This window comes from Sus scrofa, chromosome 11 (assembly GCF_054392235.1).
Source record: "Sus scrofa isolate SSC_HxYL_T2T_F1_AM1 chromosome 11, Sscrofa_HxYL_maternal_Yorkshire_Landrace_v2.0, whole genome shotgun sequence".
Taxonomy (NCBI): domain Eukaryota; kingdom Metazoa; phylum Chordata; class Mammalia; order Artiodactyla; family Suidae; genus Sus; species Sus scrofa.
This window is the reverse complement of record NC_139393.1, coordinates 54,755,436-54,782,504: the sequence shown is the minus strand read 5'-3', so window position 1 is coordinate 54,782,504 and position 27,069 is coordinate 54,755,436. Positions and strand designations below refer to the sequence as shown.

At 43.8% G+C, this 27,069-nt stretch overlaps 1 protein-coding gene across 9 annotated transcripts in view; it reads left to right on the top strand.

Moving 5' to 3' along the window:
• Positions 1-345: 345 nt before the first annotated feature.
• Positions 346-27,069, top strand: part of TBC1D4 (TBC1 domain family member 4) — a 216,702-nt gene continuing 189,978 nt past the window's right edge. For 6 of the 9 annotated variants that reach the window (XR_014819616.1, XR_014819615.1, XR_014819614.1 and 3 more), the window contains exon 1: positions 346-1,723. Coding sequence is in view for 5 of the 9 variants with exons in the window: in XM_021065672.2 (XP_020921331.2) it covers positions 1,226-1,723 (498 nt within the window). In the remaining 4 variants the exon portion in view is untranslated. The remainder of the gene's footprint in view (positions 1,724-27,069) is intronic. The other 3 variants (XR_014819617.1, XM_084981930.1, XM_084981929.1) reach the window with 1 other exon arrangement.

The following is a 27,069-nucleotide window of genomic DNA, read 5'->3' as shown; positions in this document are numbered from 1 at the left end:
CCATGTACCAAGTGTTCATTTGCCTTGAAACACAAAGACCTAAAAAGCCTTTTCTGAAAAAATATTTTTTTTCGGATGACCAAAGCCCCTGTAAGTGCTAATAAAAAAAAATCATAGATTTCTTTTGCAGTGGAAAAAAATTCATCATGATTTCGTAATTTATTTTTTGAGATTATTAAGATATAAGACTCCAAAATTATTGTGCAGGTTTTAAAAAGAATTGAAACCAAGCAAGTATGATTTTTTAAAAAAGTCCCATTGCCCCATTGCGAGTGCCCCCCCTCCTCCAGGGGGCAGCAGAGATGCCCAGAAGAAGCTGGAGATCTCGGCGACTCTAGAAAAGCCGAGTTGGTCCGGGCACTGCCGGCGCCAGGCGCAAGACTGCTGCCCGAGGGGCGGATTGGAGGGGCGGTCTGGGGCCTGGGCAGAGAAAGAGGCGTAGAGGTGAATTCACAGATAAGCTTTTATGGACACGCTCTCTGCCCGCCGGACGGGAGGCGGGGTGGCAGCCGGATTAAAGCAGCAGCCTGGAAGGAAGGAAGGAGCGAGGGAGGGACGGGAACAGTTGGAGGAGGAGCAGCGAGCTGGGCTGCGGCGACTGGAGGAGGCGCGGCCCCCGCGAGGCCACGTTTTGTTTTTGTTATTTTCCAGCGAAAGAGTTCTCACAGGCCCTCGCTGAGTACCGATCCCGCCGAAGCTCCGCGGCCCCGACCTTCCAGGTGACAGCCGGTCACCCTGGTGGGAGTCAGCTCCGCCCCAAGTCATCCCCTCCCGCCCACAGCCCATTCCCCGCCCAGCCAGCCTCCCAGTGCCCGCCCGGGGCGAGCACGGCGGCCGCAGCGGCTCTGCAGCGCTGGAGCGGACGGCGACCTGCGGCGGCGCGGGGCCCTCGGCGTGGTCTTCCGACCCAGAGGAGTCGCGGACGAGGAAGGGGAGGTCCGGCCCTCGGCGCAAGCCGGAGAAAGGAGGATGACGATTTAACCCGCCCTCTCCTGCCAGTCCTGTTGCCTGGCGCTCCTCGGGTGCCCGCCGCCGGAGCCTGGGAGCCGCGCCCGGGGTAGTGCCGCATGGGGCAGGGCCGCTGAAGCGCGGAGTTCGGGGTCTCGCCAAGGCGGGCGCAGGGGCCCGACGCTGCAATTGGCACAGTTTCGGCGCGCTTCAACGCGAGAGCTGGGCGCGCGGCACGCCTATCCGACCGTCTCGGTGCCCTCGGGAGGTGCGAGTTATGGAGCCCCCCAGCTGCATTCAGGATGAGCCGTTCCCGCACCCTCTGGAGCCCGAGCCGGGCGCTCCTGCACAGCTGGGCCCCGGGAAACCGGGCGACAAGCGGTTCCGGCTGTGGTACGTGGGGGGGTCGTGCTTGGACCGCAGGACCACGCTGCCCATGCTGCCCTGGCTAATGGCCGAGATCCGCCGGCGCAGCCAGAAGCCCGAGGCGGGCGGCTGCGGGGCGCCGGCGCCCCGCGAGGTGCTCCTGGTGCTCAGCGCGCCTTTCTTGCGCTGCGTCCCCGCGCCGGGCGCCGGGGCCGTGGGGGCCTCCTGCCCCGCGACCGCTCAGCCCAACCCGGCCGTGTTCATCTTCGAGCACAAGGCGCAGCACATCTCGCGTTTCATCCACAATAGCCACGACCTCACCTACTTTGCCTACCTGATCAAGGCGCAGCCCGACGACCCCGAGTCGCAGATGGCCTGCCACGTTTTCCGCGCCACAGACCCCAATCAGGCAAGCAGAGGCTGGGAGGCGCGGGGGAGGGTCCAACGCACGGGGGAGAGGTGTGGCAGGGCTGCAGGCCGTGGGACCGCAAGTTAAGGACTGTCTCTCGTCCAGCTCCTGGCGCGCGCCCTCCACGTGGCGCGCCTGAGCGCAGGCTCGTCCCGCTCCTGGGACCCGAAGTCCGGGAGTCTGCTTTTGAGGGCGAAAGGGGCGGCGGGGCAGAAAACCCGCAGGAACAGAGGAGAGGGAGGGAGGCAGAGAGTGGCCTCAGGACGGTGGAGGAGCTGGTGCGCCCTAGGAGGATGGGCGCGTCCCGAAAGGATTTCGGTGCCTAGGGTGTGACTGGAGATGCCCAGCCTTGGCTGAGCGTTTGCGTGTAGGCATGAGCGTGTTTAAGAGCGAGCGCGGGAGAAGGCCGGGCTCCTCTAGGCCTTCACACTCTTTGTCGGTCTTGGTCGAGTCCTGTATCTTAGCCCGTTTGGACGGGTGCGTCCGAGTCACATTAGCACCTGCAGTCTCAGATCTGGGAAGCTGATTCGGAGCCGGGCTTAGGGAGAAGATACTAGATGCTGTCATATTGTCGGCCGAATACGAATGCGGGATTACACGTTGAGTGGCAAGAATGCGGGATTACACGTTGAGTGGCAAGAAGCCTTTTGGGGGCAGTTTTTTACACACTGATTGGAGAGTCGGTACCTACTCGAGTGAAATAAAAAATCATTGTCGTAGGAGAGGTGAAAATCTCTTCTGGTGTCATTTCTTCAGGGTTTACAAAATCGAGGTGCCTGTTACTAAACAGTGCGTGTTTACTTCCTTAAAACAAAAACAAAAACGGATGCGGCCCTTTATCTTCTTGAGAGAGGAATCAATCTTTATCATAGTGATTGTCTGGGACAACAGCCCCTCTCCCATTAAAAAAATGTGTAAGTGGTTTTTACCATATCAAAAGCCCCCCAAAGGCTGTCATTTATAATAGTTATTTAATGGTTGGGCCAAGTACGTTAGATTCTTTGGGAAAATAGTGTTGTCAAAATATAAAGTCTCAGTTGGACTATGTGGTGGTTTCTTTAGTAGCTGGGCAATTAATAGATGAGAAAAATGTCATATAAATAAGGTTTTAGTTTTTAAAAATTAATATAATTAGTATCTGTAATTGAAATACTTTGTGTTGGTCCAGTAGTTTTTCACAAAAGGGCTGTAGCAGAGTTGAAGGAAATAAAAGGTCATTGTGGCAGATTTCATCAGTTACTTTGTAAACTAGTTTCATATTCTGACACTCAGAACTCCCGATGTGAAGAGAGTAGTTTTAAGTGACCACTGCTATTTTATGGTAAAATGTCTTATTACAGATTATCTCGGGGTCCTAAACATGATTAAAATGGATTTCATTTTATGCTTATTTGTTCAAAATTTATTTTTAGCTTTTACCTATGTTGAAATCAGATGCAGCATGTTCTTTATAAGTTACCACCATGGAAATTGTATTAAATTTTGAGGTTTTATCAGTAAGGTGGAAGGAGTTGCATTTTCTCAGGACTTTAAGGACTATTTCATGATTCTTGGTGGTGATTGCATGACACACCGTTGCTAATGTCACTGATGACCGAAGTTTGTTTATGGTTTATGGCACCTTAACTTCTCAATGTGGCTATTGGATCTTTCCCGGACTCATAGGAAGGTCATTTAAAACATCCTATTTTATTTACCTTCATTTCATATTTAGATGTTAGAGGCTGAATGTGCTGTTACCTTACAAATAATAACCTGCTTAGGCTTATTTCCCCCTTTTGGTCTTGTAGGAGCAGTGAAAGCCATATGGCTTTTTGATAAAAGAAAAAAAAGAAACCTTTTCCCGTTTATGGCCATTTCCCAGTTAAGCCTTTGATCTAAAGCTATAGATCTCGATTTGCTTCAAACCTAGGGAGTCCCTGGCAGAGGGCTGTTAATTTGAAAGGCCAGATGTTGTCCGCCTAAGGATTATCTCCAGCCATAAATCAAGGGTTACAAACTCAAAGGGCTGGGAAGAGGGTTGAGTGAGGATGGGAGGACTAGTCAGGGGTGTCCTTTCTCAAAGGGCTGCTCAGCTCCAGCTGGAAGTCACATTAACAGAATATAAGCCCAAATGTTTCTGTTGCTTTTGACTTCTCAAGAGAAAATGGAAATCTGGATTTTTATGCATGAGTCCACATTGTAAAGTATCAGCACGTATTTTAAACATTTAAGAATCCTTTCTGGGCTAAACAAAACACATCTGACGGTTGGCTTCAGAGATCTAAGGGTTGTCACTTTTGATCTTGGGTATAAATATTTGTTGAGTGGACCGGTGCCGTCAGATAGGGTGTACTCTTTGTCACATTTCCTTTTGAAATAGTGGAGAGAGTTAGGATGATGGGGGGGGGGGGTAGAATTTATAAGTAAAACTCCCAGAAGTGAGGATTCTGCAATTGAACTTGTTAGAGGGATGGGCTCATGACATTGTTACTGTCCAGCAGTGGGCTTCATATAGAGTAGACCCTCTGAATACTTCTGAGCACCTTTGAAATGAGAAGAAAGAAGCCCTGCTGTTTGCTTTGCTGCTGAGTTCTCTGTTTAAGGTGGAGAATTATTTAGTTGGAGTTTAATATTATTATGAAGAGTCTTCTAAGTGTTTTCTACAGTCAGTGAACAAAGTATGGAAGGTAACCTGGAGCAGAAGGCCCACAAACATCCTCGAGTAAATTTGCCTCTGCTTTGTCTCTCTTGCCTGTTTCTTTCCTGAAATAGGCCTCTCTGTAGGATGACCATATAATGTATTGTTTAAGTTAGGACAATTTTTATTGAAAAAGGGAGCACCATTAAAATTATACAAGCATGGAGTTCCCGTTGTGGCTCAGTGGTTAATCCGACTAGGAACCATGAGGTTGCGGGTTCGATCCCTGGCCTCGCTCAGTGGGTTAAGGATCCGGCGTTGCCATGAACTGTGGTGTATGTTGCAAACGCGGCTGGGATCCCGTGTTGCTGTGGCTGTGGTGTAGGCCGGTGGCTACAGCTCCAATTAGACCCCTAGCCTGGGAACCTCCATATGCCGCGAATGCGGCCCTAGAAAATACAAAAAAAGACAAAAAAAAAAAAATTATACACGCATACCAAGTATAATCTGGGACCATTTAGGGCCAGCTGGGATCTAGGTGATCATAGCTGAATGACCAAGTTTGTGTTCCTGCCCAGCCACCAAGATGGAGGATTTATGGTTTCTATATATAATATGATAATGTTTTGCAGAATATCTACTCACTCATCTTTGAGGGAGAGGATGTGGCTGTATATGTGACCTCAGGGATGGGAGCTCTGTGCAGTAGCTTGGGTCTGTTGTGGGGAGTTGCCATAGTGATGTGCCCTCTGGTTCCACACCTTCCTGGTGGTTCAGAGTCAGCCTAAGGAGGGTAACCCACGTCCACCTAGAGCAGCGCTCTGCCAGAATGATCTGATGCAGAGCTCTTTCTCCCAGATGCAAAGAGAGGTGAGGGTATGGAGAGAACGAACCAGTTCCAGATCAAGTCTATGCTGATACAGGTTGCTTCCCATTTATTCAAACCTGTGTAGTCTTGTACAGGAGGAGTGTCAGGCTTCAAGCATATCAGCCAAACTTGGTTATTTGAACTAGTAAAAGTGCTTAACTCTACGTATTCTAAAAAAATCACAGTGGCGCAAAGTGAGTTGTAGATTTAAAGTGAATTGGGGGAGCCAAGACTACCTGATTCTCTACCTCAGATCTTGGGAAGCTTGCTAATATTTTTCAAATACTAATCTTTATTTGCTTTCAGAAAGAGGGTATGTAACACATAGCGTTATCTCCATTTCCCCATTAGAAAGCAGCAGTTGTTTCATGTTATGCATATTTTACCAGATTGTAAAAGGAAACATTAATGTTTATAAATATTGTTAGAGATTAAAGGTGTTAATTATGATTTGTATGAGACTTTTTTTTTTTTTTTTTTTTTTTTTTTTTTTGGTCTTTTTGCCTTTTCTAGGGCTGCTCCCGCAGCATACGGAGGTTCCCAGGCCAGGGGTCTAATTGGAGCTGTCGCCACCGGCCTACGCCAGAGCCAGAGCAATGCAGGATCCCAGCCGTGTCTGCAACCCATACCACAGCTCACGGCAACCCCAGATCCTTAACCCACTGAGCAGGGCCAGGGATCGAACCCGCAACCTCATGGTTCCTAGTCAGATTTGTTAACCACTGCGCCACGACGGGAACTCCGATTTGTATGAGACTCTTAACACCACGAAAATTATATATATATATATATGTATATATATATATTTGTGTGTGTGTATAAATAATTGGAGGGGGGCATGCCTGAGGCACGCAGAAGTTCCCCAGCCAGGGATCCTGCATGTACCACCACAGTGACCATGCTGGATCCTTAACCACTAGGCCACCAGGAAAGTCCAAAATTGTATTTATAATTATAGAATGAGTCATCATTTAAAAGGCAAAAACAATTTTGCTAAATTTTCATGGATGTTATTTATGTATTTCTTGAAGCTTGCAAGAATGTGCTTTCAAAGAGATGTTACAAATTGCGTTCCTAAAATTAAAAAATGTCATTGACACCAGTTTTTTTCAGCACTACATTCTTGAAGTCTGGTTTTCCTGTTCCCCTTAAAATATTTAGTATTTTCTGAGCCTTTTCTCAGGTAACCAATTTTCAACTTAATTTTTGCCAATATATTTCAGAAAAGTCATTTTCCAGTTCTTCCTCACAGTTCAGGGTCAGTGGCTTTGGGAATATTCTAGTAAGGAAGGCAGAGAAATAGAAATCTGGAAGGTTTCACATTTCTCCGCTTTCCAAGTCCTTTGTGCTATTCTGTACAGGTAGATCCCTCTCTGCTCAGGTTTGCTGTAATAATTTTTGGGTTGTTTTCTCCCTTTCTGATCTGAGGTGGAATTAATTGGCCTGGGCTCAGTGGTAGAATTTTATCTAAAATATCTGGGAAAGAGTTCCCATTGTGGTTCAGTGGATTAGGGACCCAACTAATATCCATGAGGATTTGGGTTCGATCCCTGGCCTCACTCAGCGGGTAAAAGATCCAGTGTTGCCATGAGCTGTGTGGTGTAGGTCGCAGATGTGGCTTGAATCCCATGTTGCTGGGCCAGCAGATGCAGCTCCTAATTGATGCCTAGCCTGGGAACTTCCATAAGCTGCAGGTGCAGGCCTAAAATTTTTAAATAAATAAATACATACATGCATACATACAATATCTGGGGGAAAGGCAAAAATGAGCCAGAGCCTCCCACTTGTGAAGGTTGTTGTAATGAAGGTGAGAATGTTAGTATCAGGGCTTAAGGCAGAGGTTCTCAGACTCGCGTGTGTGTTAGAATCACCTGGTGAGACTGCTGGACCCCCCCCCCCCCTCAGTTGCTGATGCTATCAAGTTCCTGGCAATGCTCAGACTACTGGCCTGGGGACCACAGTTTGAGAACCACTGCCCTCTGTGTTTTTGTTCATCTGGTTCGGGTATATGACCACTGCTGGTCCCTTGGTTAGTATTATTATTATTATTATTACTTGCTTTTTAGGGTCACACCTGTGGCTTATGGAGGTTCCCAGACTAGGGGTCGAATTGGAGCTACAGCTGCCGGCCTACACCACAGCCACAGCCATGCAAGATCTGAGCTGCGTCTGAGACCTACACCACAGCTCACGGCAACGCTGGATCCTTAACTCATTGAGCGAGCGGGGCCAGGAATCGAACCTGCAACCTCATGGTTCTTAGTCAGATTTGTTAACCACTGAGCCCTGATGGGAACTCCCGCTTGGTTATTTTTGCAGTCATTCTCAGGCCCTGAGTTAATGTGAAGAAGAAGACTATCTGACTTACAGAGGATTTTTAAAGAAACTTTTCATTTTCTAGCTTAATAACTTTGCATGTCTTTTCTAGATAGACATTATTCTGCCAGATGTGGTAAGATTAGCCATATGTTGTGTGAAAACTTTACCTTTGAAGCCAAAGTTTGAAGTTCTGCAGAAGGAATAAACAAGTTTTTTAGGAATATAGTCTAATGTTAAATTATGTTTTTGCAAAAATTAAAGCTTTATTTATTTGCAGCCAGAGAAATAACAGCATTCAGCATGTTTGATATACTGGCTATTATGAAAATCAGGCAGAAAAAATAGAGTTGACAGTTTGGCGAATAAGATTGTGGCCACTCTGAATAATTATGCCAAGCATTTCTCCCTTCCTTCCTTCCTTCCATCTTTCTCCTCTTTCCAAATCTCAGGGCCTCTAGGAATCAGACCTATAGCCAATGGCCTGCGCCACAGCCACAGAAACACCAGATCTGAGCCATGTTTGTGACCTACATTGCAGCTTACAGCAGTGCCAGTTCCTTCATGCACTGAATGGGGCTAGGAGTTGAACCTGCATCCTCATGGATACTAGTCAGGTTCATTACCGCAGAGCCACAGTGGGAACTCCTCAGGGGCCTTTGTTTTGTTAAAATCATCTGGATGGTGATTTTATTTTATTTTATTTATTTATTTATTTATTTTTTGTCTTTTTTGTTGTTGTTGTTGTTGTTGCTATTTCTTGGGCCGCTCCCGCGGCATATGGAGGTTCCCAGGCTAGGGGTCGAATTGGAGCCATAGCCACCGGCCTACGCCAGAGCCACAGCAACGCGGGATCCGAGCCGCATCTGCAACCTACACCACAGCTCATGGCAACGCCGGATCATTAACCCACTGAGTAAGGGCAGGGACCGAACCCGCAACCTCATGGTTCCTAGTCGGATTCGTTAACCACTGCGCCACGACGGGAACTCCTGGATGGTGATTTTAGACTCGCATTTCTTTTGGGCTATGTTTCCAGGTTGTTACTTACATATGTCCCCTTGTAAAATAAGGGACAGATCAATTTAATTTAGTAGTATATGCAGAATAATTGACTACGAAAAGGATTTTGCTAGAGATATGGTCTACATAAAATATTAATACAAATGTAATAACTCATTGGGAAGCATCAGCTAAGCACCCATTGACTTGTTAAATTAAGCACAGTGTATACACCACAGTATGTCTCTCTGAGTAGCTTTTTAATGCATTCCCTTAAAAGCTAACATTTATTGAGCTCTTGCTGGGTGATGGTGTGGCCCTTAGTGCTTTTCCTAGGCTGTCACATTTTATCTTCACAGTAATTTTGTAAAGTCTGTACCAGTCTTCCTCCCATTTTTCAGATGAGGATATGACATATAGAAAGGCTAAATTATTTCCCCAAAGACACTAGGCTTGTAATGGTAGAAACAAGATTCCAGTCTGGGCAGGCAGTTCTCTTATCTGCTACTCTGGAATGCAGTTGTTGAAAAATTAGTTTTTAGTTGTTAGTGTCACAAAGTTTCATGCTGTTACCTTTTCCTCACTTTTTAAACAACATAGTCATTTTGTTTTGTTTTCCAGTTTTATTGAGGTATATTTAACCAGTAAAAATTGTATGTATTGGAGTTCCCGTTGTGGCTCAGTGGTAATGAATCTGACTAGTATCCATGAGGATTCGGGTTTGATTCCTGGCCAGTGGGTCAGAGATCCAGCGTTGCCACGAGCTGTGGTGTAGGTCGCAGACGCAGCTCGGATCTGGCGTTGCTGTGGCATAGACTGGCAGCTGTAGCTCGGATTCACCCCCTAGCCTGGGAACATCCATATGCTGTGGATGCGGTCCTAAAAATTAAAAAAAATATATATATATGTATATATATATATGTATATTTAAAAGCATAGTGTGATATTTTGATGTCAGAATTACCACCAAGCCAATTAACATATACTTTATCTCACATGGTTATCGTTTTGTGTATGCGTGTGTGGTGCGAACACTTAAGATCTACTCTTTTAGCAAATTTCAAATATACATTATAGTGTTATTAACTATATTGTAATGTATATATAATGCTTTCTGTACGTTAGATCTTCTGAACTTTCTCATCCTGCGTAACTGAAAGTTGGTCCCCTTTCACAATATCTCGTGTTTCCCATCCTCTAGCTCCTGGCAACCACTGTTCCATAATTTGCATTTATGTCTGACTTTTTAGATTCCGTATATAAGTGAGATAATGCAGTAGTTGTCCACTTTCCCTCCACTTGAATGTTAAAAATCTCCACAGTTAAATGTGCCTATTAAATTTGTAAAATAATAATGAAGTGCTGAATGCATGCTTGGATACACTGTTACCAGTGTGTATTTTTGTTTTAATGGAAAATGAAAAGTCCCTATGATTTGTTAAGCTGGTGAAACTGAACTCTGGTGTTATCTTTTATGTAGTGTCCTTAGGAATGGCAGGGAAGTAAACAATGAGAACCTGTTTGCAACCTTTATAACTACTTTAGAACAAAAAATATTTAGGATATGTATTTAAGAAAAGGTGCAATCATGTATTTGAATATATTTTGTTGAATCATAAAGGATATAAATATTCAAAAGTATGATAAAGTATAAACTGTATTATGCACATATAATTACATAGTATAAAGTGTAAAATTATGAAATATAAAAATAATGCATCATACTGTCATTATAAAACATATACAATAAAGTGAGAAATATTTGCACCAGGTTGTGCTATCTTAATTACCTTGATTTACAGTGAAAAGAATATGTACATTTTAAGGTTAGATAAAGCCCAGTGACCTGATGGGCTGAGGTACCATTTTTGCAGGAGTTCAAGTAGAGAAAAATGGCTCAGAAAAAAGCAGGAGTTCCCTGGTGGTCCAGTGGGTTAAGGACCCAGCATTGTCACTGTTGTGGCATGTGTTGGATCACTGGCTTGGGAACTTCCACATGCTGCAGGTGCAGCCAAAAAGAAAAAAATAAGTACTCGTGGGGTCCACAGTAACATCAGCCATAGCCATGAATTTTGGAAAATAACACCTTTTCATCACATTGAATATAGGTTGTTAGTGTAACTGTTATTGGTTTTACACTTGTGTTTGTGGGTATTTTGTTAATTGGTTTTGGTTTTGGTTGTTTAAAAGCTAGAGCTATAAGCATGTAAAATTTATGTCTAGATTTTTGTGAACATAATAAAATAAAGTAACAGTAACATAATTATGTTAACATCTTAATTTACCTTAAAAAGGATTCTGAACAACCGTAAGTTTGGAAAACTCTGGGCTTAAGCTTTTAGATATATTTAATATGGCCCTAGTCATCTGTGATAGTATGGCAGAAAGGGAAAAAATGAGATTAAGTCAGAAAGAGAAAGACACATATCATATATCACTTAAATGTAGAATCTAATAAAAATGATACAAAAGAATTTATTTATAAAACAGAAACAAACTCAACAGATTGTAAAACCAATCTTATGGTTACCATGGGTGAAATTGTTGGGGGGAGAAAAGAATTGGGGGGGTGGGAACCTATACACACTGCCGTGTAAAACATAATTAATGAGGACCTACTGTGTAGCACAGGAAAATCTACTCAGTAGTTTGTAATAACCCACATGGGAAAAAAGAATGGACATATTTATATGTATGACTGATTCACTTGCTGTTTACCTGAAACTAATACAACATTTTAAGTCAACTATACTCCAATTAAATTAAATTTAAAAAATTATTATCATCCCCCCCAAATCTGTTGGTTTCATTTCAGATAATCTGAATGCAGGTTTTTGCAGCCCCATGTAAAAGATATGGGAGTTATTCTTTTTCAAGGTACTGATCCCTTTCAAGTTTCATTTCTTGTAAGAGGTTGGGTTGGAAAGAGGACCTCCAGGTAATGGGATCTTCCTGGTTAAATATAGAAGCCTAAATTTGCTGCTTCAGTTCTTTTATTTTGTGGATGCCCTTAACTAGTTGGATAGTTTTCACTTTGGAACTGTTGTGAACTTTTACATGAATTTCTAAGATTCTCAAAGTTAGAGCCATGGAATTTTCCACTATCCATATTATATAACTCGTGAATAGTTTATTATCAATTTCAGATTCCAAGTCAAACAGTGCTTCTGGATGAGCCAATCGAGTTGTCTTTTGTGTCTCACAATTGTATCTTCATATACATTTTCAGTGATAAGTTATACAATGTGGAGAAATACATTTATGGCTTAGGCTTTTGCAAACCAATAAGCAAATCTGTTTTCAGGCTCCAGACCATTCGCAGCTTTTTTAGTTCACCTCTGGTCCTGGTTTCAGGCATCGAATTCTCATTGGCTAGGCAGCCTGAGAGATTTTCCCGAGTTTATCTGAAATTGAATGGATGGCCTTTCTGCTTGATTCTTAGATTTCCAGTGACATGTTCTTTATACCTGTTGGGATGCACCATTACTCTGTGTTGCCTCTATTAGTCCCTGTTGCTCACTTTGAAGACCACCCCGTGTCTACTGCCAGACCCCCTAAATATAGTGCACTGTCTGCTTGATTGAGTTTATTTCCATTTTTGGAAACTGGTCTTCCCTCTTCTGAGGCATTATCTGGTGTCTGGTCCTTGCCCCTTCCTATTGGTTCCCTCCAGAGCTGTTAACATTGCGTACTGATTTTGCTTTTGTTTTCATAAGGAATCTTGCGAAGGCCGATTGGCATGAACATAGCCTAGTGGAAGAAGTGCTGGTCTTGGGCACAGCCCCTCTGTATTCATCCGTGATTATTACTATTATTGTTTTTCAAAATTTTTTGTCTTTTTAGAGCCACAACTGCAGCATATGGAGGTTCCTAGGCTAGGGGTCCAGTTGGAGTTGGAGCCTCCAGCCTACGCCACAACCACAGCAACGCAGGATCCAACTGTGTCTGCGACCTACACCACAGCTCACCTCAACGCTGGGTCCTTAACCCACTGAGCGAGGCCAGGGATCGAACCCACATCCTCATGGATACTAGTCGAGTTCGTTAACCACTGAGCCACGAAGGGAACTCCTCATCCATAATTATTTTATCAAATTTGAGGACGGTTCAGTAGGCTGGATCTAGGAAACGGGATTTCTGTAGCTTCTAATAGTATTATTAAAGCACTTTGAAAGTGGGTGGTATAATATTTTATTTCTTCGCAGCCTTTTACAGTTTAACTTCCCTCACTGATCCTACATTCAAATGATTGAATTATTCTGTTAAAATTAATAGCTGGTATTAGATAAATTTGCTTCTATGTTCATGTAAATAAAGTGTGTGAATGATAACAATAGACTACTAACCAATAGCTAATATACCATTAGGGATCTGGAAGTTAATTGGTATTAAACATTTCTTTTTATTGCAAATTAGGTCGAAGATATATATTTGAAATTATATTCATTTTAATAACTGGAGTGTGAACATGACTATATCTATCTTAGTATATGAAAAAGTATAGACATTCTTTAAAGAGTGTATAAAAACAATCTTTAATTTCTCAACTATTCTTACCTAAGCCCACCTTATAGTTTAACAGGGTTTGTTATCTCATTTGCATGATTCACCACAATTATCCAGCATTTGATTTGATTTTTAGATATTATACTCTAAACTTCTGGGAGCCAAGTCAAAAAGTAATAGATATGGATTAATAATGATAACAGCTATAAGAAGTAGTTATTTATATCCTTGATTAGGGGCTCTTAAACTTTAGCTTGTATCACCTGGAGGTTTTTTTTGTTTTCTTTGAATTTTGATTTTTAGGGCCGAATCCCACAGCATATGGAGGTTCCTAGGCTAAGGGTTGAATCAGAACTGCAGCCGCTGGTCTGCACCACAGCCACAGCAATGAAGGATCTGAGCTGCGTATGTGACCTACACCACAGCTCACGCAACACCAGATCCTTAACCCACTGAGCAAGGCCAGGGATCAAAGCTGTGTCCTCAGGGATGCTAGTCAGATTCATTTCCTCTGAGCCATGATAGGAACTCTGCATTTACACATTTAAAATGAATGTTTTAAGCTCTTTGTCTGGGTACTGTCACCACCTCTAGAATGTAAGCTGTGAAGGGAGAGTGATCTTGGCTGTTCATGGTTGCCTGGGGAACTATTTCTATAGTAGGGGTTCTTTCCAACAAATTGAAATTAAGTGGAATAAGAATTTGTCCCTGCCCTCAAGGAATTTAAATCCACTGGTGAAAGTTTACAGTCTGCTGGCGATGATACGCATATGTTCTCCTACGTGTTACCTTCTGTTGTTAACGGTGACAAGTGTTGATTGTGTTGGTTGCACAATATTTTGTTGTTATGAATGTTTATAGTTCTAGAGACATCACCCTGCTTGCAGTATTAAGTGAGGATTATAAGGCAGACATTTGTAAAATAAGTAAATTATGTAGTTTCTGAAAAAAATTTCATAGCCTAATTTGTGATGGACTCCCCCCTTTCATCAAAACACAGGAAGTTAGTGAAGCTGCCAACATGAGCACAGGCGTGTCCAATAGCCTTTTCTTCGAATAATGTGAATCAAGCATTCAGGCATCTGGAAGATGATTAACGAGAGTGGCGTTGTGAATACATCCTTGCAAGAATCGAGTATTTTTTTTGGTTCAGTGCAGCGGTCATTTAGGCTTCTCCGTGGAAACATGTTCTCCTTTGGAAGACTCTTTAGCTACAAATGACTCTGAATGGTTTCTGTGTTTTTACTCCCAAATCTAAAATGGACCACGTTCTTAGGCACTGATTTTTCAACCTTATTCTATAAAGGGGCAGGGAAGTGCCTAAGAGATGTCTCAAAAATTATTTTTTAATTAAAAAGAAAAACGAATGAATGGAGAGGAGTCCCGCCAGGGTGAGACCAGGGATGGGAAAGAAAAAAAGCTACAGCCAATGTCCACGGTGAACTGTTGACCAGTAATAAGTTGTAAGGTTTATATTCTGAATTTCTTTGGTTAAACAGCATGCCCTTGTGACAGAGTATTTTTTTTTTTTTTTTTTACTTCCCTTGTATTCTCTTAATCTGATGTTTATAAGAGTAGTTGATAGGTTGGTTATGGTTTTCAGAAGCCACTGGGGCATGTACTAAGCTACACTAAGGTACTGAGGTAGTATTCATTCTTGGCAGTGTTCCCATGTGTTAGGGTTGGACTTTATTTATTTATTTTTCATTTTATTTTAGTTTTTTTAGGGCTGCACCCGAGGCATATGGAGGTTCCCAGGTTAGGGGTTGAATCGGAGTTCCAGCTGCTGATCTCCACCACAGCCACACCAGATCTGAGTCACGTCTTGGCCCTACACCACAGCTCATGGCAACACTGGACCTTTAAGCCGTTGATTGGGGTCAGGGATCGAATCCACATCCTCATGGATACAACTCGGGTTCGTTACCCCTGAGCCACAACAGGAACTCCTGGGGTTGGATTTTAAGGGAAATAAACGTCACAAGGAACGGTGACCTTATTTTTCCAGGAAAAATTATAAAGTGCCACAGTCATTTGCCTTCATAAATGCAGACCCCCTGTCCCTTCTCTTCCTCAAAACGAGCCTTTTCTCCTCATCCCCCCATTGCCTTCAGGCATAATCTGTCTACCTCTGGGCATCTCCACATTTTTTTCAATGTCTGATCCCTTGTGTGGGGTAGGAGACCTTTTTGCTCCATTGATGGAGCAGTGTGGGTTTTCTCAATGAGGTGCTCTGTCTTGTCATTTCCACTTTTTTTTTTTCCAAATGATTGAAATGGTCTTTGAGGAGTTCTCTTGTGGCGCAGTGGGTTAAGGATCTGGTGTTGTCACTTCAGTGGCTTGGGTTGTTGCTGTGGTGTGGGTTCAGTCCCTGGTTGGAACGTCCACATGCCGTGGGCATATAATAAAAGAATAAATAGGGGTTCCCATTGTGGCTCAGCAAGTTAAGAACTGGACACAGTGTCAATGAAGATTTGGGTTCAATCCCTGGCCTCGCTCAGTGGGTTAAGGATTCAGCACTGCTGCAAGCTGCAGCATAGGCTGCAGATGTGGCTCAGATCTAGCATTGCTGTGGCTGTGTTCCTACCTTGGGAACTTCCATATGTTGCAGGTGTGGTCCTAAAAAGAAAATATGTATATATAATAAATAAAACATTTTAAAAAATTTAAAAAATGATCTTTGAAGTCATCTTTTGAAAATGATCTTTGAAAACTAGATTTCCATTTGTAAACGTGGTTTGAAGACCTAGATGTTGCTGATGGTGCATTTTCTGAACCAGCACATAGAGCTGTTTTTTCAGGTAAAAGGCCAACATATAAATAGTTTAAGAGCAGGTTTGCCTGTTTACTAAAGTTGTTTTCTTTTGCTCCCAGAGTGGAAGATAAGCTCACAAGTCACTTCTGCAGAAGGACACACTGTAATGTACATTCTAAGTATCAAAGTTGCTGTTTGTTAGTCTTGGATCTGAATTATTACCCCATTCACATTATTCCCATTTACTTAGGACCCAGGCAGGTTAATAGCTTTTGTGTGTATGTGATTGTACCAATTGGTAGTTGCTCTGGAGACATTGTTTGCTGTGATTAGGCTCTGATTTTTCTTCTGAGAGCAGAATTAATTCTGGACATTGTCAGTGGGAACCAACATATGCCTGCCCTGTCATTTTTTCTTAGCTGCTGACATTTTCCAGATGATTTATTTTTAAAAGTTAAGCTGCCAGCATGAAAGAGATTTATAGCAAATGTTCTGCAGATACTTAGATCTCTGTAAATCAAGAGGAGACTTTGATTAGGACGTGGGTTCGATGCCTTGCCTTGCTCCATGAGTTACGGATCCGGTGTTGCTGTGAGCTGTGGTGTAAGTTTCAGATGTGGCTTGGATCCCGAGTTGCTGTGGCTGTGGTGTAGGCTGGCAGCTGCAGCTCCAGTTAGACCCCTAGCCTGGGAACTTCCACATGCCCTAAAAAGACAAAAAAAAAAAAAAAAAAACCCAAACAACAAAAAGTTCACATTTCCTCAGTACCTGATGCTTATATATTTCAGTTTGGGCTTCTTACTTTTAGTATCTACTGTAGGTAGGCTAAATGCAGGAAAATCCCATTCTTTGCTTATATTCTTTGTTTTGAACATGTTCCCATATGATCTGTCTCTAAAGAAGTGACTGTCTCCTGTTGGAGGTTTTTTCCCCCCTGAACCTGCGGCATATAGCAATCCCTGGGCCAGGAATTGAATCCCAGCCACAGCTTTGACCTGTGCCACAGCTGTGGCAATACTGGATCCTTAACCTGCTGCACCACAGTGGGAACTCCCTCCTGTTGGAGTTTTCATTTGCTGTTCAGTGACTTTGCCAAGAAGAAAAGACTGTTGACTCTGCAGGTGTGACCACGCGGAGCAGAGATGACAGACCTTCACCTAGAGAAGCCAGATTGGACACAGAGACACAAAGCTTTGGACCCCACTCTTCCATAATTAATCATATAACTTCAAGACTCTGTTCCTCTGAATCATGGTTTTACAAGCTGTTCCTTTACTCATTACCTCATTCAGTTCATTCATTCATTCTTGGAACCATCTATTCATTGATTCAGTTTTCAGGTGAATTGAATGCTTCCTATGTGCCTGGCACTCCCTTGGACACTGATATTTTTATTTTTTTTTTTTTGGTGTGTGTCTTTTTAGGGCTGCACCTGAGGCATATGGAGGTTCCCAGGCTAGGTGCTGAATCAGGGCGGTAGCTGCCAGACTACACCACAGCCACAGCAATGTGGGGTCCGAGCTACATCTTCAACCTACACTGCAGCTCATGGCAATGCCAGATCCTTAACCCACTAAGCAAGGCCAGGGATGGAACCCACGTCCTCGTGGATACTAGTCGGGTTCATTAAGTGCTGAGCCACAACGGGAACTCCTGACCCTGGTATTTTTAAAACAAACATATTCCCTGCTTCATGTATTTCAGAGTTGTCTGTGGGAGAGAGACAAAGCTGAGGAAGAAGAATAGCATATTGTAGTCACTGAGTGCCTGGGCTCTGGCATCTGATCCCTGGTGCTCAGAGCTCTACCACTGTGGGTTCCATGCCCTCAGGAAGTTCCTGCTTCTCTCTCTCTGTACCTTAGTCTCCTCATCTGTAATATGGGGATGTAGCCTTGTTGTGACAATTGGGTGAGTCCATTTATATAAAGCATTTAGAATAGTGCCATCTAAAAGTACTCCATAAAAAGGAGTTCCTGTGGTGGCTCAGTGGTTAAAGAATCTGACTAGGAACCATGAGGTTGCGGGTTCGATCCCCGGCCTTGCTCAGTGGGTTAAGGATCTGGCGTTGCTGTGAGCTGTGGTGCAGGTTGCAGACGCAGCTCGGGTCCCACGTTGCTGTGGCTCTGGCGTCATTTGGCGGCTACAGCTCCGATTCGACCCCTAGCCTGGGAACCTCCATATGCTGCTGGAGCGGCCCAATAAAAATGGCAAAAGACAAAAAAATAAAAAATAAAAATAAAAGTACTCCATAAATGTCCACAGGTATTGGAGTTCCTGTTGTGGCTCAGGAGTAACGAACCCGACTAGTATCCATGAGGACTTGGGTTCGATCCCTGGCCTCACTTGGTGGGTTGAGGATCTGGTGCTGCTGTGAGCTGTGGTATAGGTCGTAGATGCTGCTCAGATCCCACGTGGCTGTGGCTGTGGTGTAGCCTGGCAGCTGCAGCTCCCAGTTAGACCCCTAACTTGGGAACTTCAATATGCCACAGGTGCAGCCCTAAAAAGCCAAAAAAAAAAAAAAAAAGTCCACAGGTATCAAATTTCAAGGTGATGGGAGCTATGAGGGAAAAGAACGTGGTGCTATGAGGAAATAGGAAGAAGCTTACTCTAGTTTGGGTTGCGTAAATAGATTCTCCAGCTCTCTTTTTCTAATAAAATCTTAAAATTTTCTTCAGTTATCTCTCCCTCTGCCCATCAGCCTATATGCAATAGAAGGCTGGCCCCATCCCGTGCTCTAAGGTTGGGAATGTCATTCATTTGTCCAAGAATCTGGGCGCAAGCCAGTTTAGAAGTTTGTGCCTGGAGATCCAGTGGTCCCAGGGAGTGTATTCATTTGTACCAGTACGAGATGAGAGAAATTTGCTTGGGGCTCCCGAGGAAGTTTTCTCCTTGGATGTTGTCTACAGATGACAAGCCTGGAACTGTTAGAGTTCTGTCACAACCAGAGTGATGATGAAACAGAGGAGGGCGCTCTGGGGAAGACTGGGAAAGAGGACACCTGAATACAGATCGGAACAAGCCTGATGACCACCTGCTGCGGACTTTTTCAGTTTATGTGGCTTGAGGTGAATTTTCTGCTACTTGTGGTCAGAAGGAAGAAGTGGGTCAAGGAAGGCTTGGCTTATTGTGGAGATGACAATTAAGGATGATTCCCAAGTTTGCTTTTTTTTTTTCTTAATGAATGGGTTTGTTATCATTTACAGAGATGATGAAGGCTGGTTGAGGGGGGGATAAATAGGTTATAGGGCAAAATTTTCATTTGTAAAATGAGAGGGCTTGATATTAGCAGTCATTTACACACCTTTCTTTTTCTGACCAAAGAGTCCTAAGAGAGATGATGTAATCATTAGTAATGATTTAGGATTGGCAACCACTTTCACCCAAATTGGGGCTAATCAAAGCAGAATTTCAGCAGGGGGTAGGGAAGTTGCTGTTGAGACAGGAAATAGATGAGCCTTCAGGATAGACAACTGCAACTAACCTTGAATTTACACATCTTGGGCAGGAGATAGGTGGCCTCTGGGAGAGACAATTGCAACTAGTCTTTTATTTACACTTCCTGAGGCAGGAGATAGGTCGGCTCCAGGGTAAACATTTACGACCAGCCGTGTATCTGTACCTCAAGATAGAAACAGCAACAGGCACAAGGCAAATAATGGGTACTTGTCTTCTGTGAGTTTGTTAAGCAATGGTGATGACAGGATCAAAAGGAGCTGAACCCTGCTTGGACAGAAGAACAGAGAGGTCACGTACTGCCCATCCTCAGGACCCCAACTACAAATGTGCAGAGAGACCTCTTTGGGTCAGACGAGACCCCAACTACACATGCGCAGAGAGACCCCTTTGGGTCAGACAGAGAGGCAGTGCCAGGCTGTAATAAGTCTGGGTAACCTTCCTGCCATGCTCTGCTTTGGAATCCATCTTGGCCAAAAGATGTGCACACAGATCAGGGGAGGGTCCTGGGTCTGGTCAGGTGTGAAAAATAAAACAAGATAACTGACTAAAGGAAGACAGAGACCCAGAAGAACTGTCCTATATAAGTAATCTAAATCACCTCTCAGAGTTCCTGTCGTGGCTCAGTGGTTAATGAATCCAACTAGGAACCATGAGGTTTTGGGTTCAATCCTTGGCCTTGCTCAGTGGGTTAAGGATCCGGTGTTGCCCTGAGCTGTGGTGTGGGTCACAGACGCAGCTCGGATCCTGAGTTGCTGTGGCTGTGGCGTAGGTGGTGGCTACAGCTCCGATTTGTCCCCTAGCCTGGGAACCTCCGTAGGCTGTGGGTGGGACCCTAGAAAAGATAAGAGAAAAAAAAAAATCACCTCTCTGGCACCACCACCCTCGCTTCTCCTTTAGATGTGTATTGCTGCTTTACTTCTGCCTTGGATAAAGAAGACTAGTAACCTGTATTTCTGTGCTCTCCCATATGTTGTACTGTGTTTCTAACAATAAACTTCATACCTACTTTTACAGTCTTTGCCTCCTTGAAACATTCTTGCTTTCAACAGGGGACAAGAATCAGGGCAGGTCTGCTTCTAGCGTCTAGCTGGTCTAGTGGCTAGGATTCCTGGATTTCATCCAGGCTGCCCAGGTTCAATTCCTAAGCAGAGAATTAAGATCTCCTTCAAGCCATCACCCACTGCTGTCTCCCCAAAATCAATATGAGGGTGTTTTTCAACCTAGTTGCACATAAGAACCTTGTGGGGAGTTTAAGAAAAGTATGTAGTCCGCTAGATTCTTGGGCCCTTTTCCAGACACCTTGCATCAGAGTCCTGGAAATACGTTTAAAAAGTAGAAACTGGGAGTTCCCGTCCTGGCTCAGCAGTTAGTGAACCCGACTAGCATCCATGGGGATGCAGGTTCAATCCCTGGCCTTGCTCGGTGGGTTAAGGGTCCGGCGTTGTCATGAGCTGTGGTGTAGGTCGCAGATGTGGCTCAGATCCTATGTGGCTGTGGCTGTGGCTGGCGGCTTCAGCTCTGATTCAACCCCTAGCCTGGGAACTTCCATAGGCCGTGGGTGCGATCCTAAAAAGACAAAAAACCAAAACAAAAAAACAAAACTGGGAGGTGGGATATAGCCAGCGTGGTGTTTATATGCAGCCTGGATTTGAGGACGCCCTGAATTAGGGGATGCAAAGCCCCTTCCTGTACAGGGTTGGTTTTAAAAAAATTGAATTATAGTTGATTTACAGTGTTATGTTGATTACTGATGTATAGCAAAGTGATTCAAAATATATATTCTTCAGATTTTTTTCCATTATAAGGTTATTACAAGGTATTGATACTGTTCTCTGTGCTATACAGTAGGATCTTGTTTAATCTGTTTTATGTATTGTAGAGTGTATCTGTTAACCCCAAGCTACTAATTTATCTCTTTTGCTCCTCTTTCCCCTTTGGTAACCATAAGCTTGTTTTCTATGTCTGTGAGTCTGTTTCTGTTTTGTAAATAAGTTCATTTGTGTCATTTTTTTATTCTCAGCAATTAGAAAACCGAAATGATGCCATTTGCTTCAACTTAGATGGACCTAGAGGTTATTATACTAAGTGAAATAAGTTATACAGAGAAAGGCAAAGATCATGACAACAGTTGTATTTGGGATCTTAAACAAAACAAAGCAAAACATGTACAGAGGTTTTTGATTGCAACTCCAGGAGCCAATTTTTTTTTCTTTTTTTTGTCTTTTTGCCTTTTTCTAGGGCCGCTCCCGAGGCATATGGAGGTTCCCAGGCTAGGGGTCCAGTCGGAGCTACAGCCACAGCAACTCGGGATCTGAGCCACATCTGCAACCTACACCACAGCTCACAGCAACGCCAGGATCGATAATCCACTGAGCAAGGGCAGGGACCGAACCCACAACCTCATGGTTCCTAGTTGGATTCGTTAACCACTGCGCCACGATGGGAACTCCTCCAGGAGCCAATTTTTAACTTAGGCACAGAAAACAGCATGAACCATAAAAGTGGCCACAGAATAATCTTGTTAAAATGCCTCAGCGGTCTTTAGGACACCTCAGTTTTCTTGATTCTCTCTCTGGTCAAATTGTCGTAATATGTTTTCTTTCTATGGTGAGAGTCAAAACACTGTCTTACTGCCAGCATGTTGGCAGTATTGTGAGTATATTAACAGTTGCCAAATGTTTAGGTGTATGACTGACAGATGTAAGAACATCTGTTACTTGAACAGCAGGAACAGTGTCTATCACTTTGCATATCAGTAGCTGGGCCGTTCCATGAGAAGTGAGGTGGCAGATCAGCCTCCAGTCATAGGTTATGGTCTATAGTCGTTGTATGGACATTATCACTCATGCTCTGCTGAAGCTAGAAGGTAGCAATAGATGATGTTTGTTGTTGGATAGTAAGAAGGGGGCTTGGAGAAGAAATGGATCAAGGACACACTGAAGCATAATTAGGAGCTGCGTTATAGGTAGCGGGGAAGTGAGATGTCTGGGATGAGGGGGGAGCTGAGGAACATGCTGGCTCCAGGGCTGAGACTGGGCCTCCAAATCAAAAGATGCTCTCCAGGAAGCATTTGCCCTAATTAATATAATTAAGCCTTTATTTATGGTCCTTTGGGGCTGCCTTGGCAGCCGGGCAATTTGCCCAAGGTGCTAATGATTCTCTCAGCTTTGGAAATGATGCTCCAGGCATTTTAGGGGACATTCAGCTCAGTTTTGCTGTATCTTTTTTTGTTTTTTTTTTTTTTTTCCCAGCATTTGTCCTCATGGGTTTATGAGTGGTGGAAGGAGAACGTTTAGTCCTGGAAAGAAGCAGCATTTTACCTCCTAAGAGAGAGGTTTCTGCTTTAACTTCCCCAGGAAGAAAGCAAGATGTAAATATAACACTCTTCTCTTTGCTTATTTATTTCTGAGGTGACATACACTTTGGTAGTTGTATTAGGCATCCTGTTACGCTTTAGATCATCATCAGACACAGTTGTGTTTGCTCTCTGGTTCAATTTGCTATCCCTAACTGATATGGTATAATTAATGCTAAAATTCAATGGCTTTTATAGCCATTGGAGAAAAACAAAACCAATAACGGTGTGAGTGTAGGGTGATTTTTGGTTACATGTTAGGCAGTGGAAGCCATGAAAATCTTGTTAGCAGTGTGTTTTAATTTCCTTATCACACCATTGCTATCAGCTCCACCATGGCCATTAGCAAGTACTGATTGACAGCTAACCAAGTGTAAAATTAGTTAGCCACTGGGAATAAGAGGTTTAAGTGTTTTCTGCAGAAGCAGGTAAAAAACTGAGATAGTAACATAAGCTTGTGTTAATAGGTGGGAAAGCTCTTCAGAGAATACGCATTTGTTGGGCCTCCGTATCCACTCACATGAGCTTCCACTCATGTAAGCTTCGCGGTTGGTCTCTGGAAATGCAGAAATTTCAGAGCCTGGTGCCTGGTTCTAGACTTTGGAGAAAAATGGCAGAAAATTAAGACTTAAGGTTTTTATGCACTTTTATTCTTTAATAAAATGAGACTCTTAATTTGAGACTTTCTTTTTCTTTTTGGGGCTGAACCTGTGGCATATGGAAGTTCCTGGGCTAGGGGTTGAGTTGTAGCTGCAGTTGCAGGCCTGCATCACAACCACAGCGGTGCCAGATCTGAGCCACATCTGTGACCTATACCACAGCTTGCGGCAATACTGGATCCTTAACCACTGAGCGAGGCCAGGCCTTGAACCTGCATCCTCGTGGATACTAGTTGGCTTCTTAACCTGCTGAGCCACAATGGGAATGCCTGTCTAAGACTTTTTAAAGTCGATACTTCTATCTAGATATAGCAGTGAAGAATTTGGTGATTAGGAAATTTTGGTGACAGTGGTTTTTCTGTCATTTTAAAATTTCTACAAAGAATGTGGCATTTATGAGTTTAATCAAGTTAAAAATTGCTTTAAATGGCTTCCTGGTGATTTTCAAGTTGCCCAGAAGTGTAATCCTGCCACTGTGAAAGAACATCTTGGTAGAGCTACAGCTTTTTTATCACCTAGTACTTTTTGGAAACTGTAGTATTAAAGAAATTTATAGTTTCATTATATATGGGAATGGGAGCTCAAGAGCATATGGTTATTAAAATCCACAGATGGTCCTTCACTGGGGGTCCTTTCTGGAATGTGGTGAGAAACAACAAATCAGCATAGATAGTCTAGTCTTTAAACCTTTTTTCTTTTAAATTATCACTTGCATTTCTTTTAGGCCATATGTATTATAGATTCTAAGTGATATAAAAAAGGTTAAAAAAAAGTAGTGGAAATTGATGATGAGCTCCTGGTTGCTTTGCTGCTTTTACTTTTGTGGTACAGACACTCACTGGTGCTCAGACATACGGCAGAATTTTAGATGCGCTCTTTTGTAAGCTAGTGGCTTAAGGAGTCATGATGGTATTGAAGATAATGGTCAAAAATCATGCTGACTGGAGTTCCTATTGTGGCTTAGAGGTAATGAGCCTGACTAGGATCCACTGAGGATGCGGGTTCGATCCCTGGCCTTGCTCACTGGGTTAAGGATCCAGTGTTGCCCAGAGCTGTGGTGTAGGTTCGCAGACATGGCTCGGATCCTACATTGCTGTGGCTGTGGTGTAGGCTGGCAGCTGTAGCTGCAATTCAGCCCCTAGCCTGGGAACATCTGTATGCTGAACCTGTGGCCCTAAAAAGCAAAATAAAATAAAAATAAAAAATCATGCTGACGACTCATGGAAACACGTGAATGGATGCAGCTTAATCTTGCATAATGCTAGTGGCCAGTCTGTAAGGCTCTGTAGTCATCCATGGGATAAATTTGGTTCAACCATTTACTTTAGCCCTTGTTTCTCTTCTTCTTCTTTTTTTTTTTTTTCTTTTTTTATTCTTTTTTGTGTTTTGTCTCTTTAGGGCTGCACCTGCGGCAAATGGAGGTTCCCAGGCTAGGGGTCGAATTGGAGTTATAGCTGCAGGATCCAAGCTGTGTCTGCGACCTACACCACAGCTCACGGCAACTCCAGATCCTTAACCCACTGAGCAAGGCCAGGGATCAAACCCGCATGGTTATGGATACTAGTCAGGTTCATTAACCAGAGCCATGACGGGAACTCCATGTTTCTCTTCTTTTTTATGCCTAACCGGGTTACTCTGAGATTGCCCAGACTCCTTAATGTGGCTTCAGTTCTTCCCCTTCCCCTTGCCCCTACCCTGTACTCCAGCTCTACCTTCCAGCTAATGGAAACTTCTCACTAGTCCTCAGGCCCATGTGGCCTTTCACATTTTTATGTTCATACACTCGTCTTTTTGGTGGGAATGTCCACCATCCTCATAGGGTGGTCTCCTGATCATTACAGATGCTGCACAAGTCATTTCTTCTGTAAAATCTTCAATGTCAGTCCCCAGCCTCCAGGTGAAGTTTGCTTCTCCCTCTGCGGCTCCCTTACTCCTTTATGACAGAACGTGTCTCAGAGTCTTCGTGTTCACTTGTAAGTCTTGCTCGACTACTGGTTTGTACACCCATTGAAGGTGGAGACAGTGCCATTTTTTTTTATCTCCAGCATCTGGTACGATGACTCATATATATTTGGCATGCATTATATGCTCTTTTGAAATGATTTCAACAAAATGTATCTTTTTGTCGTCGTTTTTGAGTGTTTCCTCTCAGAGTAGGACTGTGCTGTGAGTCCAGGTGTGTAAGAAGTGTGACCACAGACCTGGGCCTTAGAGGTTTATATTGCAGTCGGAAGAGAAAAGACACATAGGAAAAATGTTAAATAATTAAAGACAACGAATGGTATTCTCACTGTTTTAAGAAAAAGAACACAGAGAAAGCATATAGAAAAAAAAAATCAGTGTCATAGCACAGAGACCACATGAAAATGGGAGAACCAGCAATTTACTTCATCTGAGGCTCTTCCCCTGTCCTTTTAAGTAGGACTAATAGTTGTACCTATCTCAGAGCATTCTAAAAAGGAAGCGAGGTAATTCGTGTAAAGCATTTAGCCTAAGGCCTGTAACAGAGGAAGCTTTCACATGATAGCGATCCATTGTTATTATCATTATTCTAGTTGTTATGAGTACCTCTTGGTGGCCAGGCATAAAAATATACCTTTGGGAGTTCCCGTAGTGGCTCAGTGGTTAATGAATCTGACTAGGAACCAAGAGGTTGCGGGTTCGATCCCTGCCCTTGCTCAGTGGGTTAAGGATCCAGCGTTGCCAAGAGCTGTGGTGGAGGTTGCAGACGTGGCTTGGATCACGAGTTGCTGTGGCTCTGGTGTAGGCTGGTGGCTACAGCTCCGATTGGACCCCTAGCCTGGGAACCTCCATATGCCGCGGGAGTGGCCCTAGAAACAAACAAAAACAAACCTTTATGAGGGAACCATACAAAGCAAAGCCAGACAATCTATCAGAAACCCAGCTGGAGAAATAAAGGCAAGGTAATCAGGCAATAAGAGATCAGATGAAAGTGTGTGGGAATGAACAGGTTATCTGGTCAGTGTCTGGAGAATTTTGAGGCCAGTCCCTACCCAGGGTGGCCCGCTCCCTCTGAGGGCATCAGTAAAACTTGCTGTACGCTGAAAAAAAAAAAAAAAAAAAAGCAGTTGAGACCTGAACACCAAGAACTAGTGAAAGGAAGATGACCTTGAAGCTAAGGCAGTGCTTGCCCCAGGCTGGTTTAAAAAAAAAAAAAAAAAAGATCTACTTCCTGTTGGAACTGGAGCCCATCACTGAGCACGACCAGCCTGAGGGCCTGCTGGTGGAGCAGGTGTCCAGTATGAGTGAGCTGGTTGGGAGCGGGAGCAGGACTTGTGGAAAGTAGGGAGTTGCCGGAGGGGCAGATGGTGACAAGAGATAGGGCTGTGATGGGAGGTAAGTAGGGAAATTGTTGGAGTTCCTGTTGTGGCGCAGTGGTTAACAAATCCGACTAGGAACCATGAGGTTTCGGGTTTGATCCCTGGCCTTGCTGGGTGGGTTAAGGATCTGGCGTTGCTGTGAGCTGTGGTGTATGTCGCAGACGCGGCTCGGATCCCACGTTGCTGTGGCTCTGGTGTAGCCTGGTGGTTACAGCTCCGATTCGACCCCCTAGCCTGGGAACCTCCATGTGCTGCAGGAGCAGCCCATGAAATGGCAAAGAGACAAAAAAAGAGAGATTGCTGAGGTAAAAGAAGGGCTGAAAGGTTTATGGGAACCAGGATCCCAGTTAAAAGTTATGTAGGGCTTTCTCCTTCTACCACCCTGGGTTTGAAAGGTTTGAAAGGTTTGAAAGGCAAGGTTGCACAATCCAGAGATGGCATCTGACTCCTAGGCCCCCACGGGAACTC